General features: G+C 45.6%; 1 protein-coding gene across 1 annotated transcript in view; it reads right to left on the bottom strand.

The window, feature by feature from the left end:
* Positions 1-14,375, bottom strand: part of dazl (deleted in azoospermia-like) — a 331,824-nt gene that overhangs the window by 203,589 nt on the left and 113,860 nt on the right. Inside the window, exons 4-5 of the mRNA XM_072510237.1 lie at positions 11,676-11,767; positions 7,425-7,479 (exon numbers count right to left, since the gene is read on the bottom strand). Coding sequence (XP_072366338.1) covers positions 7,425-7,479; positions 11,676-11,767 — 147 coding nt within the window. The remainder of the gene's footprint in view (positions 1-7,424; positions 7,480-11,675; positions 11,768-14,375) is intronic.

The following is a 14,375-nucleotide window of genomic DNA, read 5'->3' as shown; positions in this document are numbered from 1 at the left end:
ATATCGGACCATCCGCCGCACTGATATGTGAACGGGTGCACCCAGCGACCACCATGGAGGTTAGATGTGGCACTATTAGCATATAAGGGGGCATGTGAGAGGATCAGTATGGCTATAGGTCAAAGAAGTTATTGAATGTAGTGATGTCACCCCCAGAGTACGGAACCGGATGTAATAATTCCATGGACACGGAGAATGCGTTCGACTGGGTTGAACGAATATCTTGGAGGCATTGGGGCAGTTTGGGTTTGGACCTGGGTTCATTGCTTGGATTAGGTTGTTGTATAGGGCCACATGGCTAGTGTTCGCATATCTGGGAATATGGGTGGCTCCTACAAGGCTTTGCTGCACAAGTTGTATTTGGTCAACCCGGTAGATGGGGTGACGTGTGGGGAAGTGGGTCTCGTTGGAGGAGAGAAGAGGAAGTGGGAAGAGGAGCTGGATGGTGCATATTGGGGGGGGGGGGCACACACAGAGTGAAGCCTTACGTAGAGCCTGATTCAATTTAAAGTAGTATGCAGAGCGCCATATGGCCAAAATGCACATGAATTGTTTTTTCCCCCATAAGTAGAGGACAGATCAGAGCAGTGTTTAAAGGGGCTAGCGAACCACAGGAGTTCTGGTCCAGTCCAAAACCGGCATGATTTGGGGAGCCCTTTTCTGGGCAGTGTCAGAGTTTTTAGGGGTAAAGATGGCACTAAGCCACTCAGTAGTGATATTTTAAGATGTCAGATGAACTCTGAGTGCAGGAGTGGAGAGGAGGCTCGACTTTGCTAGGGTGGCAGGTTCCAGAGCTGCCACGGATGACCGGGGGGGGGGGGGGGGGTTCTACTCAAGGTGGAGGCTGTTCATCGCCTTCAACAGTTGGTAATCGTCAGCAGGAGTGGGGGAGTGGGTTGTTTTGTAAATATAAATCAGGGCATACAGGGTGGTATGGTGGGTGGTTGTTTATTATGAGAAGTGTATGATGTTTAATGAGTGTTGCGTTCTGTTTATAAAATGGAAAATGTCCTGAATATATTTTTAATTTAAAAAATTACGTCTTCTATGACCTCCAAGGTCTTCGACATTATCAACCACGAGGGGTTTATGGAGTGCCCACCTCATTTTGGTAGCCCACCCAAGTTTGTCACTACCCTCCACCTGCTCCACAATGACATGCAAGCCATGATCCTGACCAACGGATGCCCCACAAACTCAATTCACAAATCGGACTGGGGTCAACCAAGGCTGTGTCATCGCACCAACTCTTCACGATCTTCCTTGCTGCACTACTCCATCACGTCCTCAGAAAACTCCCAGCGCAAGTGGAGCTAAACTAGGAGCAATATGGGGACTTTTCTCAACCTGCACCACCTTTAGGTTGATCCAAGGTCACCTCATCCTCCAGCACTGAATCGCAGTATGCAGACTATGTTTGCATCTGCGCACAGAGGCCAAGCTCCAAGCCATCGTCAACACCCACAGAGGCTCAACATCCGTAAAACGAAGGTTCTCTACCAACCTGCATCTACTCTGTCAAGCCCAGAGGATCTTGTACCGCCGTCTCATCCTTCTAAACGCAATTGAGTATAGGTCCAACCTACTGATCTCTCTTCTTAAGAAAACCCCTGAATACCAAAGATCAACCTAGTGAACTTTCTCTAGACTGCCTCCAATGCTCGTATATCTTTCCTTAGATAAGGCAACCAAAACTGTTCATGGTATTCCAGATGTGGTCTAACTGGTGGCTTGTACTGCTTCAGTAAGACTTCCTTATTTTTATACCCCATTCCCTTGAAAATTAAGGTGAACATTACATTTACCTTCCCCATTACCTGCTGAACTTACATATTAGCTTTTTTGTGATTTATGCAGGAGAACCCTCAAATCATTGCTGCAGTTCTCTGCAATCTTTCTCCATTTAAATATTCAGCTCCTTTGTCAAAGTGCATAACTTCTCATTTTCCTACATTTATATTCCATCTGCCTGGCCGGCACAGGGGCACAGTGGTTAGCACTGCTGCCTGTGGCAGAGGGCCTGGGTTCGATCCCAGCCCCAGGTCACCATGTGAGAAGTTGGCACTTTCCCCTCGTATCTGCGTGTGTTTTACCCCCACAACCCAAAGATGGTAGGTGGATTGGCCAATGTAAATTGCTCCTTAATTGGAAAAAAAATTGGGTATTCCATCTTGCCTTCTGCCCACTCAACCGGTCTATATCCCTCTGCAGACTTTTTGCATCATCCTCACCACTTGCCTCGTCGCCTATTTGTCATCTGCGAACTTGGCAGTATACCTCACCCAAGTCATTGTAAATAATTGTGACCCCAGCACTGATCGTTGTGGCACTCTACTAGTTATAGGCTACCATCCTGAAAATGCACCATTTCACCCAACCCCTTGGCTTCTATGGGCAGCACAGTGGTTAGCACAAGTCACTTCACAGCGCCAGATCACAGGTTCGATTCCCGGCTTGGCTCACTGTCTGTGCGGAGTTTGCACATTCTACCTGTGTCTGTATGGGTTTCCTCCCACAACTCCCAAAAGACATGCTGTTAGATGAATTGGACATTTTGAATTCTCCATCTGTGTACCCAAACAGGTGCCGGAATGTGGCGACTAGGGGCTTTCCACAGTAACTTCATTGAAAAAAAATAAAATTGAGTATCCAATTCATTTTTTCCAATTAAGGGGCACTTTAGCCTGGCCAATCCACCTAGCCTACATATCTTTGGGTTGTGGGGGCGAAACCCACGCAAATACGGGGAGAACGTGCAAACTCCACACAGACAGTGACCCAGAGCCGGGATCGAACCTGGGACCTCAGCACCGTGAGGGCAGCAGGGCTAACCCACTGCGCCACCGTGCAGCCCCACAGTAACTTCATTGCAGTGTTAATGTCAGCCTCCTTGTGACAATAAAGGTTCTTATTATTAGCCAATCCTTCATCTGTGCCTTGTGTAGTACCATATTGAATGTTAAATTACATCCAGTGGCTCCCTTTATCTTTATTGCTCATTACAACCTCAGAATTCTAATAAATTTGTCAAGCAGGATTTCCCTCAAAATCACAAAAAAGAATGAGGGCATCCACACAGCACTGCTCACAAAAGGTGCACCCCTTTTACAATATGGCTTGTCCCCATTTGAACTCCTGATGGGCAGGAAACTCTACATGCAACTTCCAACTCTGCCACAAAAAAAATACACCAGGTTGGTAACTAAGAATTACCAGGAACACAAGTAGGTCATTCAGCCCCTCAAGCCTGTCCCACCATTCAATGAGATCATGGCTGATCTGTGGCCTAACTCCAGATGCCTGCCTTTGGCCCATATCCCTTAATATCTTTGCTTAACAAAAATCTATCTCGGATTTAAATTCAACTGTTCCAGCTTCAACTGCTGTTTGTGGGAGAGTCACAAATCTCTACTACCCTTTGAGTAAAGACGTGCATTCCTAACATCTCTCCTGAATAGTCTAGCCCTAATTTTTACACAACACCCCTAGTTCTAGAATCTCCACCCAGTGGAAATAGTTTTTGCATCTCTGTTTCCAAGGCCCCAAGCCATGCAATTTCAGAAGGTGTAACAACTGCCATTTTATCTCCTCCCTGTTTGCCATCCAAGGGCCTAAACAGTCTTGTGAGGCACGCTTCAACATGCACCTTCGTCAATCTGGTCTATTGCATTTGCTGCTCCCAATTGGGTCTACTCTACATTTAGAGAGACTAAACGCAGACTGGGTGACCACTTTGCATGTCTGCAAGCAGGACACAGACCTTCCTGTCACTTGCCATTTCAACTCACAATCGTGCTCATGTCCACATGTCCACCCTTGGCCTGCTGCAAATGTTCCAGTGAAGCCCAGTGCAAACTTGACGAATAGCACCTCATCTTCCAATTAAGCTCATTACAGCCTTCCGGACTTGTTAACAATGTCATACTGAACTCCCTCCTCCACCCCATTTGTTTTTCTACCAATTTATTTTCATTTTTTCCATCAATCATTTTCACACTACCCCACCCCACTAGGGTCATCTGTCCCCTGACCCTCTTGCCCTTTGATACACTGCTTACCTTTGTTCTGCCATTAACACATTCTAATGTGCCACCATCAGCCCCATCTTGGCCTAATCTCCCCCATTTACAATCCTCATATTTCTGCCCACGACATCTTTGTCAATTTCCACCCATCCTTGGCCCCCTATCCAGCCCCACTGCTCCTTGCCCCTCCCTATAAATCTGACCCTATTTCCAGTTCTCTCCAGCTTTGACAAAGTCATTCAGACTTGAAAGTTTGCTCCCTGCTCGCTCTACAGTTGTTCTCAGACCTGCTGAGATTGTCCAGTATTTTCTGTTTTTGTATCTTTACCTACCCTGCCTTTTCCTGCATACTTCAACCAGATCACCCCTTAACCTTCTAAATTCTAGCCAAAACAAGCCTAATTTGTGTAATCTCTCCTCGTAACAACCCCCATGGTCCAAGTATCATTTTAGTAAAGCTACATTGCACTCCCTCCAAGGCCAAAATATCCTTCCTACGGTGTGATGCCCAGAACTGCTCCCAGTACCGCAAGTGAGGTCTAACCAGGGTTTTGTATAGCTGCAGCATTAGCTCAGTCTGTATACTTCAATCGTCTGGATATAAATGCGAGCATTCCATTAGCCTTTTTGATTATTTTCTGCACTTATCTGCTGCATTTAAAGGATCTATGCACCTAAACCCCCAAGTCTTTTTGGACATCCACTGTATCTAACTCTTTCCATTTAGAAAGTACTCAGGCTCTATCTTTTTTCATCCAAAATGGATAACCTCTCACTTACTTACATTGAATTCCATCTGCCACAAATTTGCCCATTCACCTAAATCTGTCAATATCTCCCTGCAATTTCATGCCACCATCTAGGCAGACTATCAGCCAATTTGGACATGACATTCTAGGCCATCATCCAAGTCATTAATGAATAATGTGAATGATGTGAATGATTGAGGTCCCAACACAGATTCCTGTGGTACACCAATAGTTATCTCGTGCCAATTAAGAGCATTTACCCATTATCCCCACTGTCACCCAACTAATTTCCAAGCCATGTCAATAACTTTCCCTCAACTCGTGGGCTTCCACCTTAACAACATCTCTTGAGAGACTTTATTAAATGCCTTCTGGAAGTCCATCGTAGACATTTCCCCTGTCCATTACCGTAGTCACCTCATCAAAAAATTCCATAAGATTAATCAGGCATGACCTTGCCTTCACAAATCCATGCTGGCTCTCCCTGATTGACCGAAATTTTGCAAGGTGTTCAGTTCCCCCATCCCCAACTATAGACTCCAGCAATTTACCCACCACAGATGTTAGACTAACCGGTTTGTAACCGCCTGGTTTTTCCCCCCTTCCTAAAAAGTGGAGCGACATGTGCAATTTTCCAATCCAGAGTGACTACACCCGAATCTAGGGAAGTGTGTGTGTGTGTGTGTGTGTGTGTGTGTGTGTGTGTGTGTGGAATCCAAGAATCCCCAAATCAACACTGCAGAGAAGAGTCATGAGTGGTTTGGCACTACCGAATGTACAATCCTGCCACTGGGTAGCAACGGGGGAAAGAGAGGGAGGAGATGAGCCGGTGCAGACTCGATGGGCCAAATGGCCTCCTTCTCCACTGTAAATGCTATGATAAATTCTATGATACGTGAATCCACTATGAATGGGTGAGGATGGGGAAGTCTTCCTGCCAAGGGAACTACCCTCCTGGCCCTAGCCACGGCAGCGCTCCCAAGCCCGCCCCCCCCCTACCCCCGATGAAATACCTACACTGCCCAGTGGTAGTAGCCACACTAAAGACATGGAACAGGATGGCAACATTTCAGTCTGACCGGGATATCCCCCATGGCCCCCATCTGCAGAAACCACAATTCCCACCAGCCATGCTCGGCACCACTTTCAAAAAAATGGAGACTGGACGGGAGAACACCAACAGTTAGGGACTTTTACATGGGGGACGGACTAGTGACACTGAGCGAGCTAACCGAAGACCTGGAAACGGAACAGGAACTTGGCACCTTCAGGTAAAGCACTTTCTCCGTAAGGAGATGGAAAGATGAACCACTATTAGAGAGTCTGATAAACACTGAACCACTATTAGAGGACCTGATAAATACGGACAGTAAGGAAGGGGGGGGGGGGAAAACTGCGGGAAAATATACATACAGCTACACGACTACTACCACTGGACGAAGCCAGATGAAAATGGGGAAACAAACAAGGGACGGAAGTGGGCTGGGGACTCTGGAGCGAAGCACTGAGCAGAGCCAACTTCACATCCTCCTGTGCAAGGCTCAGCCTCATGCAGTTTAAAGTGGTGCACACAGCACACCTGACCAGAACCCGAATGAGCAGGTTCTTACCGGAGGTAGAAGATAAATGTGAATGGTGCCAGGGAGGCCCGGCCGACCACGCCCACATGTTCTGGGCCTGCCCCAGACTTGTAGGGTTTTGGATAGCCTTCTTCGAGGGGATTTCCAAGGTTGAGGGTGAAGCCATGCCCAAGAGTGGCAATCTTCAGGGTATCAGAACAGCCAGAACTACACATGGGGAAGTGGGCCGACGCCCTTGCTTTTGGTTCCCTAATCACATGCTGGAGAATCATGCTTGGCTGGCGATCAACAGCACCACCCACAGCTGCAGACTGGCTGGCAGAATTTAATTCAAGTACACCATCTGAGGGTCGGAAGAAGGCTTCCTCAAAGCATGGGGGCAATTCGTCGGCCTGTTCAAAGCCGACAGCAACTAGGTAAAGAGGTGCAAAAAGGGAAAGGGGGAGGAAATTTGGGGGAACCACAGGAAGAAGCATGGAGGATGGGGGGGGGGGGGGGGGGAAGAGGAAGGGGGCAAGAAGCACCCCCCCCCCCCCCCCCCCCTCAACCCACAGGCCTGCAACAAAACATAGAAAGGTTGGGGGGAGTAGGAGGAAACAGAAGCTAAGTAATAGAACACCCATAGCGGTATACCAGGGTGAAGTCCGGCGGGGGCGGGGGGGGATGGAGAAAGAGAGACAGACAGACGTAAGATATATCAAGAAAGAATGCACGTACATAAGAACTGTATACACTAAATATCGGATGCAAAGTTTCACTATGTAAATTGAAAATGTCAAGACTGAAGATGTCTCAAACTGTAACCAACACCCTTCAACAACTACTACATGGGTAATCTCAAAACTCTGAATAGGAGAGTTGAATTTGCAGACAGCAGCATGGAAAGGAAGTGAGCTCAATCTTTCAAGCATTTCCACAAATATTTTCAAACCTTACCTTGGAGGAGTCCTGGAAAAACCAAAAGTAAGCATTTCAATGTTATAATTTTCTGAAAAGATAAGTGGACTATAGGCTATTTAACCTAGTAAATCGTTAAAATGCTGATTATCTTGAAGGTAAACGTCACTTACTTCAGAAATAATTTTCTGTATATCCACATCATTGTGAAATGAGACAAAACCATATCTGAACAAGAAAAAATTAACAAATATTATATGAAAAAGATCTGCATTGTTCTGACAGCATTTACAACTTCAGAGCATTACAACCAATGAAGTACATGGAAATAAAAACAGGAAATGCTAGAAATACTAGAAGGACGGGCAGCATCTGTGGAGAAACAGTTAATATTTCAGGTTAATGACTAACGTTTTCCAGTGCTGAAAAACAAAGATGTAACAAAAAGCAAGTGCAGTGGCAGGAAACGGGAAAAGAACAAGAGCGGGAAGATCAGTAAAGAATAGTCGGCAGGAGAGCTAACAAAGGGATGCAGAAACAAGTATAGAAAAACAAAGGCGTGTCCAATGGAGGTATATGTAGGAATAGCAGAATCATTGCCAACACCTGCTGTGCGAAAAGTAAGGAAAACAATTATAACCTGAAATTGCTTAATGCAGAGGCTGTAAAATGCCTAACTGAAATACAGGATGCTATTCATGTTCATTAGTGTGTAGGAGAAAAGAGTGCAGGACAGAGGGGTCAGAATGAGAGTGGAGCCAATAATCAGAATGACAAGGGACTGGAGGTCATGGGGCACATTTTACTGACTGCATGGAGGTATTCCAAAAGAGGGCCACCCAACATGTATTTCACCACATGAAATTGTGAGTGCCGTATAAAACAAAGACTTGCATTTATAAAGTGCCGTTCATGACCACTACCTAAAGCACTTTGGAGCCAAATTAAGTACCAACAGCAAACTTGTGCCCAGCAAACATCCATAAACCGCAATGTTATAGTGATCACAATCTGTTTTTGTGATGTTTTATTTTAAATAAATTTATAGCACCCAATTTTTTTTTTTTCCCAATTAAGGGACAATTTAGTGTGGCCAATCCACCTAACCTGCACATCTTTGGGCTGCCGGGATGAGACTTCGTGCAAACTCCACATGGACATGTGACCCAGACTGAACCTGGGTCCTCAGCGCCGGGAGGCAGCAGTGCGAACCACTGCGCCACAGCATCGCCCTTGTTTTTTGATGTTTATTGAAGACTAAATATTTGTCAACACTCAATAATGCAGTGGCACGTCAGCTTTGATTCTTACACTCTTCTCTGGAAAGGGAATTGAACACCTGACTCAGGAGGAGTGTATGTCACCAACTGAGCCATGGCTGACACTATACAATACACTAACTTGAAAGAATACAAATAAATTTATTTCACCTGGAAGGTGCATGGGGCCTTAAAAAGAGGCAAATTGAGAGATGCTGTATTCTGGGCAATATGGAAGCACGGTGGTTAGCTCTGTTGCTTCACAGCGCCAGGCTCCCAGGTTCGATTCCTGGCTTGGGTCACGGTCTGTGCGGAGTTTGTACATTCTCCCTGTGTCTGCGTGGGTTTCCTCTGGGTGCCTCCCACATGTCCCGAAAGACGTGGTGTTAGGTAATTTGGACATTCGGAATTCTCCCTCTGTATCCAGACAGGCACCGGAATGTGGCGACTAAGGGCTTTTCACAGTAACTTCATTGCAGTGTATGTAAGCCTACTTGTGACAATAAAGATGATTATTTCTTGCGCTTTCATGAAAAGGTGACAAGTGAGGGGAAGGTGGGGGAAAGAGAGAATCAAGGATAGATCAGTCAATCCTTTTCAGAATGCTAAAACAGTGAAGTTGTATTTGGTGGTGGCATCGTGCTGGAGATGGCAGAAAATCATTTATTGATCATAGAGGCTGGTGCAGCAAGTCTTACAACACAGGGTAGTCCAACAGGTTTGTTTCAAATCACTAGCAGCTCCTTCATTAGGTGAAATTACAGGAGTTGCCCTGCGAAAGCTAGTGAATCAAAACAAACCTGTTGAGACTTTAACCTGGTATTAAAAGACTTCTTACTATGCCCACCCCAGTCCAATGCCGGCATCTCCACATCAGAGACTGGTGGTATGGAAGGACAAGAAGAAGTCTATAAAAAGGTCTATCCTGGGATTCTGGAAGAGAGCAGAATGGGTGACAAAGTGTCAAGAATACAATAAACAAGATAAGGGCCCTGTCAACCGCAATGGAAGGGAATTCAGTTTGGAATAAAGGAACACATCAGAGGCTTATGCAAGGTAGCACTGAGAACATGCGACCAAGAAACTGGGAGAATTGAGTAGTTATGCAAGGGCGTGAACATAGAACATAGAAAATACAGCACAGAACAGGCCCTTCGGCCCACGATGTTGTGCCGAACCTTTGTCCTAGATTAATCATAGATTATCATTGAATTTACAGTGCAGAAGGAGGCCATTCGCCCCCCCCCCCCCTCCCCCCAGTCTGCACCGGCCCCCAGAAAGAGCACCCCACCCAAACTCAACACCTCCACCCAACACCAAGGGCAATTTGGACATTAAGGGCAATTTATCTTTGGCCAATTCACCTAACCCGCACATCTTTGGATTGTGGGAGGAAACCGGAGCACCCAGAGAAAACCCACGCGCACACGGGGAGGATGTGCAGACTCCGCACAGACAGTGACCCAAGCCGGAATCGAACCTGGGACCCTAGAGCTGTGAAGCAATTGTGCTATCCACAATGCTACCGTGCTGCCCTTAAGAACAAATAAATCTACACTATATCATTTTACCGTAATCCATGTACCTATCCAATAGCTGCTTGAAGGTCCTTAATGTTTCCGATTCAACTACTTCCACAGGCAGTGCATTCCATGCCCCCACTACTCTCTGGGTAAAGAACATACCTCTGATATCCCTCCTATATCTTCCACCTTTCACCTTAAATTTATGTCCCCTTGTAATGGTTTGTTCCACCCGGGGAAAAAGTCTCTGACTGTCTACTCTATCTATTCCCCTGATCATCTTATAAACCTCAATCAAGTCGCCCCTCATCCTTCTCCGTTCTAATGAGAAAAGGCCTAGCACCCTCAACCTTTCCTCGTAAGACCTACTCTCCATTCCAGGCAACATCCTGGTAAATCTTCTTTGCACCTTTTCCAAAGCTTCCACATCCTTCCTAAAATGAGGCGACCAGAACTGTACACAGTACTCCAAATGTGGCCTTACCAAGGTAAGGAGTGCAGCCAAGGTAAGCTACAGGACTCAAACTTTAAGTGGGTGGTGATCAATACACTATCCCTAGAAAGGGAAAACTGTGAAGTTGAGAAAGGGAAGAATCTGGGATGGACCATGAGGTAAAGGAAAATTAACCCAGTTTTCTTTTAGTTCAGGGCAAGAACAGAAAATAAGGGTACAATCAATAGCCACAAGAAGAGAGGGGAGTGAGAAAACTTGAGCTGAACAAAGAATATTCCACACATTTAAGTCCCGAGGAACCATAAAGTTTCTAAAAGTAACAATTAATTTGGAAACATGTGGAATTGAAGGAACTGTTGCTCAATGCAAGAACAAATTCTAACAGCAGTGGAAGGTGGTGCAGGAGGGGAACTGACGGGGGCTTCCATTTAAGGAAGAGAGAGTTCTCAAGACTGCCCTGTGGGTGTAAAGGAGTTGGCTGTCTTTGGGTGAAAATTAGATGGTTTCCAGTTTCCTGGGCAACACCTGAAGTGAGAGCAGATCTTGGAAGAGTCATGGATATAGGTGGGAAGAGATTGAACAAAGGGAGATAAAACAGTTCAGATAGGAAGAAATTAATTTTGTTGGACAATAACAAGTTGAAGCATTGGATATAGCAGGGCAGTCCTGTTCCTGCTACTTCCTCCCACACTACACATTTAATTCTTTAATCTGTTTGACCCTATGGCAATTGGTGACTGGCTCAGGTAACAAACCAGAGAATATCACCTTTGTGGTCCTAAAACTATCTCAGATGATCATTTTCTCCCTATATAGTCAGTTACCATGTCTATCAAAAACAACTGAATTCATCACCCCTCTCCCAGTTGGCCTAAAACAGGGCGATGTCTTAACACTGGCACCAGGTAATGGGCTGCGTTTTGGATGCACAATGCATCTAGTGCACTATCCAAAAAAAAAAAACACATGGAAAGCTAAACTAAAATAAATTTCTATACAAAGCTGCAAGAGGAGCTAGCAGGGTCCGAAGAGCATGCCTACCCGTATTTACTTTTCCTCACCGAATAGATGTCAAATTGAACTGCTCCATTGTGCCAATAATACATTTTATAAATCCAAAATCTAAGCTAATTACAGGATTATATTTCAAAGCATAGAGTCCACTTCTTTAGATAATAAACTTCTTACCCTCTGGAAACACCACCTCCATCACTGATTATTTTAACTTGCTTCACAGCACCATACCTTGTAAAGAAGCCTCGCATTTCATCTTCACCCATCTACAATTGAAAAAGTTGTAGAATATTTGACTTAGTCTGCAAATACAGTTGCATAAATATTTGTGTTTCAAAAACAAAATATTAAAATCTCAACATTTGCAAGATCAAAAATTAACCTCATGGTGCATTATTTTGTCACTTTTGTACATTTTATTCATTGATCTGCGAAGTCACAATATTTCCCAAACCAAGCAGTCAGGCAGAGAATCTACTCTGGGCTCTTAAAATGAAGTAGTAATTGTTAACACTGCATAGACAAACATCCGTTAGATTTTCCCTGCTTTTGTATTTCTGAACATTCAGCAGAGCAGGATTCTTCTCCCTTCCCAAAGGAGGATTTGCAACCTATTTTTGAGTGCAGAAATTATATCAATTCTGTAGTTCTAGTTATTAACTGGTCAGAATCTGAATTCTAGTGAACATTAACAAAATGTGCAGGGAAACTGTATGCAAGCCTCAACAAGGCAGTCTTTGGAATGGAGGGAAAGCTAGACTTATTTAAAACAAGCAGATTTCCTGGGATACCACCTCAGAACTCTTAAGCCAGAGGTGATTCAGGCATTCTGACGAGCTTCAGATTTCTTTTTAATCAGGCACCAATAGAGATCATCAATTCAAGAAAGAGAACCAACTTTGTAGTCTTGTTTTCAATGGGGACTGAAACAGGGAGGTGGATCAGACTGGACTAAACCTGCCAAAAATCAATGTCAACATTGTGTGCCATGATGTGACATAGACAGCCATTTTCCCCTTTGACAAGCATCATGCTAATGGTCGATATTTATGTAGTTTGTATCTTCAGCCTTCCTCAAATTTGACAGCAATGACGGAGTAAAATTTCAAATGGGAAACGTCCTTTAAGCATTATATTTTGTGTGGTTCCTCCAGAACGCTTTTAATTACATACTTCACCTTATGTTAATTTTAAAATAGTTGGTTTTGCAGGCAGTCTTTCAAGCCAGATGTCAAGAAAAATGAGATCCTCAAAGTCAATTTAATATTAGAATTCAAGCTCAGCTGTACACAAGGGGGAAGTGTTTGTTATTTTACAAAACGTTTGCTGGGACCTGTATCTGAAAAAAAAAAGTCAAACCCACGTATCCACTGCAGCCTACAGCACGGAGGACTCTGGTTCAAATCCCAGCCTTGGTCACTGTCCATGTAGAGTTTTCAATTCTCCCCATGTCTGCGTGGGTTTCACCCCACAACCCAAAGATGTGTAGGTTAGGTAGACTGGCCATGCTAAATTGCCCCTTAATTGGAATAAAAATAATTGGGTACTCTAAATTTATAAAAAAAGGTTTGGTAGCATCCTTGGGAGAGAATAACATTTCAAGTCTGAATGACTCCAGAGAAGAAATTTGATTTTTTTAATACTGTGAAGAGGGGGTGGAGAAGGTGGAGCAAAATTGGAAGATCAGGGATAGGTGGGAGCTCAGGAGAGATCTGACAAAGGTGTCAAAAGACAGGATTCTCGGTCGGCCAATGCCAGATTGGAAAACACGATTGGGCAGAGAATTCGGCATCAGCCAAAAATAGAGGTTGGCGCCGGCCATCTGACAGAATGCCATGCTCCGGTGCCTCGACAGAGGCATGAATGCATTCTATGCTCAAGTACAGTAAATGCTGTTGGAACATCCTTAACAGGCCATTGGCATATTAATAGGCCTGTCCCAGTACTCTCCGGGATCCCGCAATGCTCTGCCTCGAGGAATTACCGACAGAGGTCCAGTTTTAAAAATCATCCGCCGGCGAAGCAGACGGGGCATGTCGGGGTGACCCCCGGGGTGTCCACGCACAAACTGCCATTGCAGCAGCCTGAAGTAGCCACCTGGCTGCGCACCCATTGACCGCTCACCATGGCCCATGGTCGTGTAGAGCAACACCGGGCATTATGGGCATACCCACCCCTCCTTCCACCTCACCCACAATCGGGCACCACCCACAGGTGGGGTATCACACAGGCCACCCAAGGGCAATGCCCACAGAAGCACCTAGAGGGCAGTGCCAGACGGGAGCTGCAGAGCTGGAGTGGTCAGCCACCGGGCAGGGACAGGTGCTGCAGTGCAGGTCGGGGCCACTGTGCAGGCTGTTGATCACGGGGGTACGCACCATGCTAACATGTTTGCATTTCACCCCCTGCAGGCAATGGATTTCAGAATCCAACCAAGAATGGTTGCCATCATGCCAGCCACCTTAACACTGAGGCTTTAGGAACAGGACTTCTGCACTGTAAATTCTATGAATTCTAGGAGCTGCTCAGGGAGGGCCCTGCAGCAGTGGAGCCTGCCAGAGAGGAACAGAGACAGCCGCCAAACAGGCTGACTGAGGTGGGAAGGAGGTGCCGCATTAGGCGTCATGTGTACCAGCAGTGCCAGTCATTCAAGGAACTGCCGGACTGGACATGTAGTCAACGACTCCAGCTGAGGACTCCACGATATATCTGCTGGATCATGGCACACCTGGAACTGTGGGAGTATGGGCGAGGACATCTGCTCCCAGTGGCCATCAAGGTGACAGTCACCTTGATCTTCTTTGCCACGGGTCCTTCCAGAAGCAGAGTGGGGACCGGTCTGGAATCTCGCAGACTTCGATACATAGGTGCACC

This window comes from Scyliorhinus torazame, chromosome 6 (assembly GCF_047496885.1).
Source record: "Scyliorhinus torazame isolate Kashiwa2021f chromosome 6, sScyTor2.1, whole genome shotgun sequence".
NCBI classification, from domain to species: domain Eukaryota; kingdom Metazoa; phylum Chordata; class Chondrichthyes; order Carcharhiniformes; family Scyliorhinidae; genus Scyliorhinus; species Scyliorhinus torazame.
This window is presented reverse-complemented; position numbering and strand designations above follow the sequence as displayed.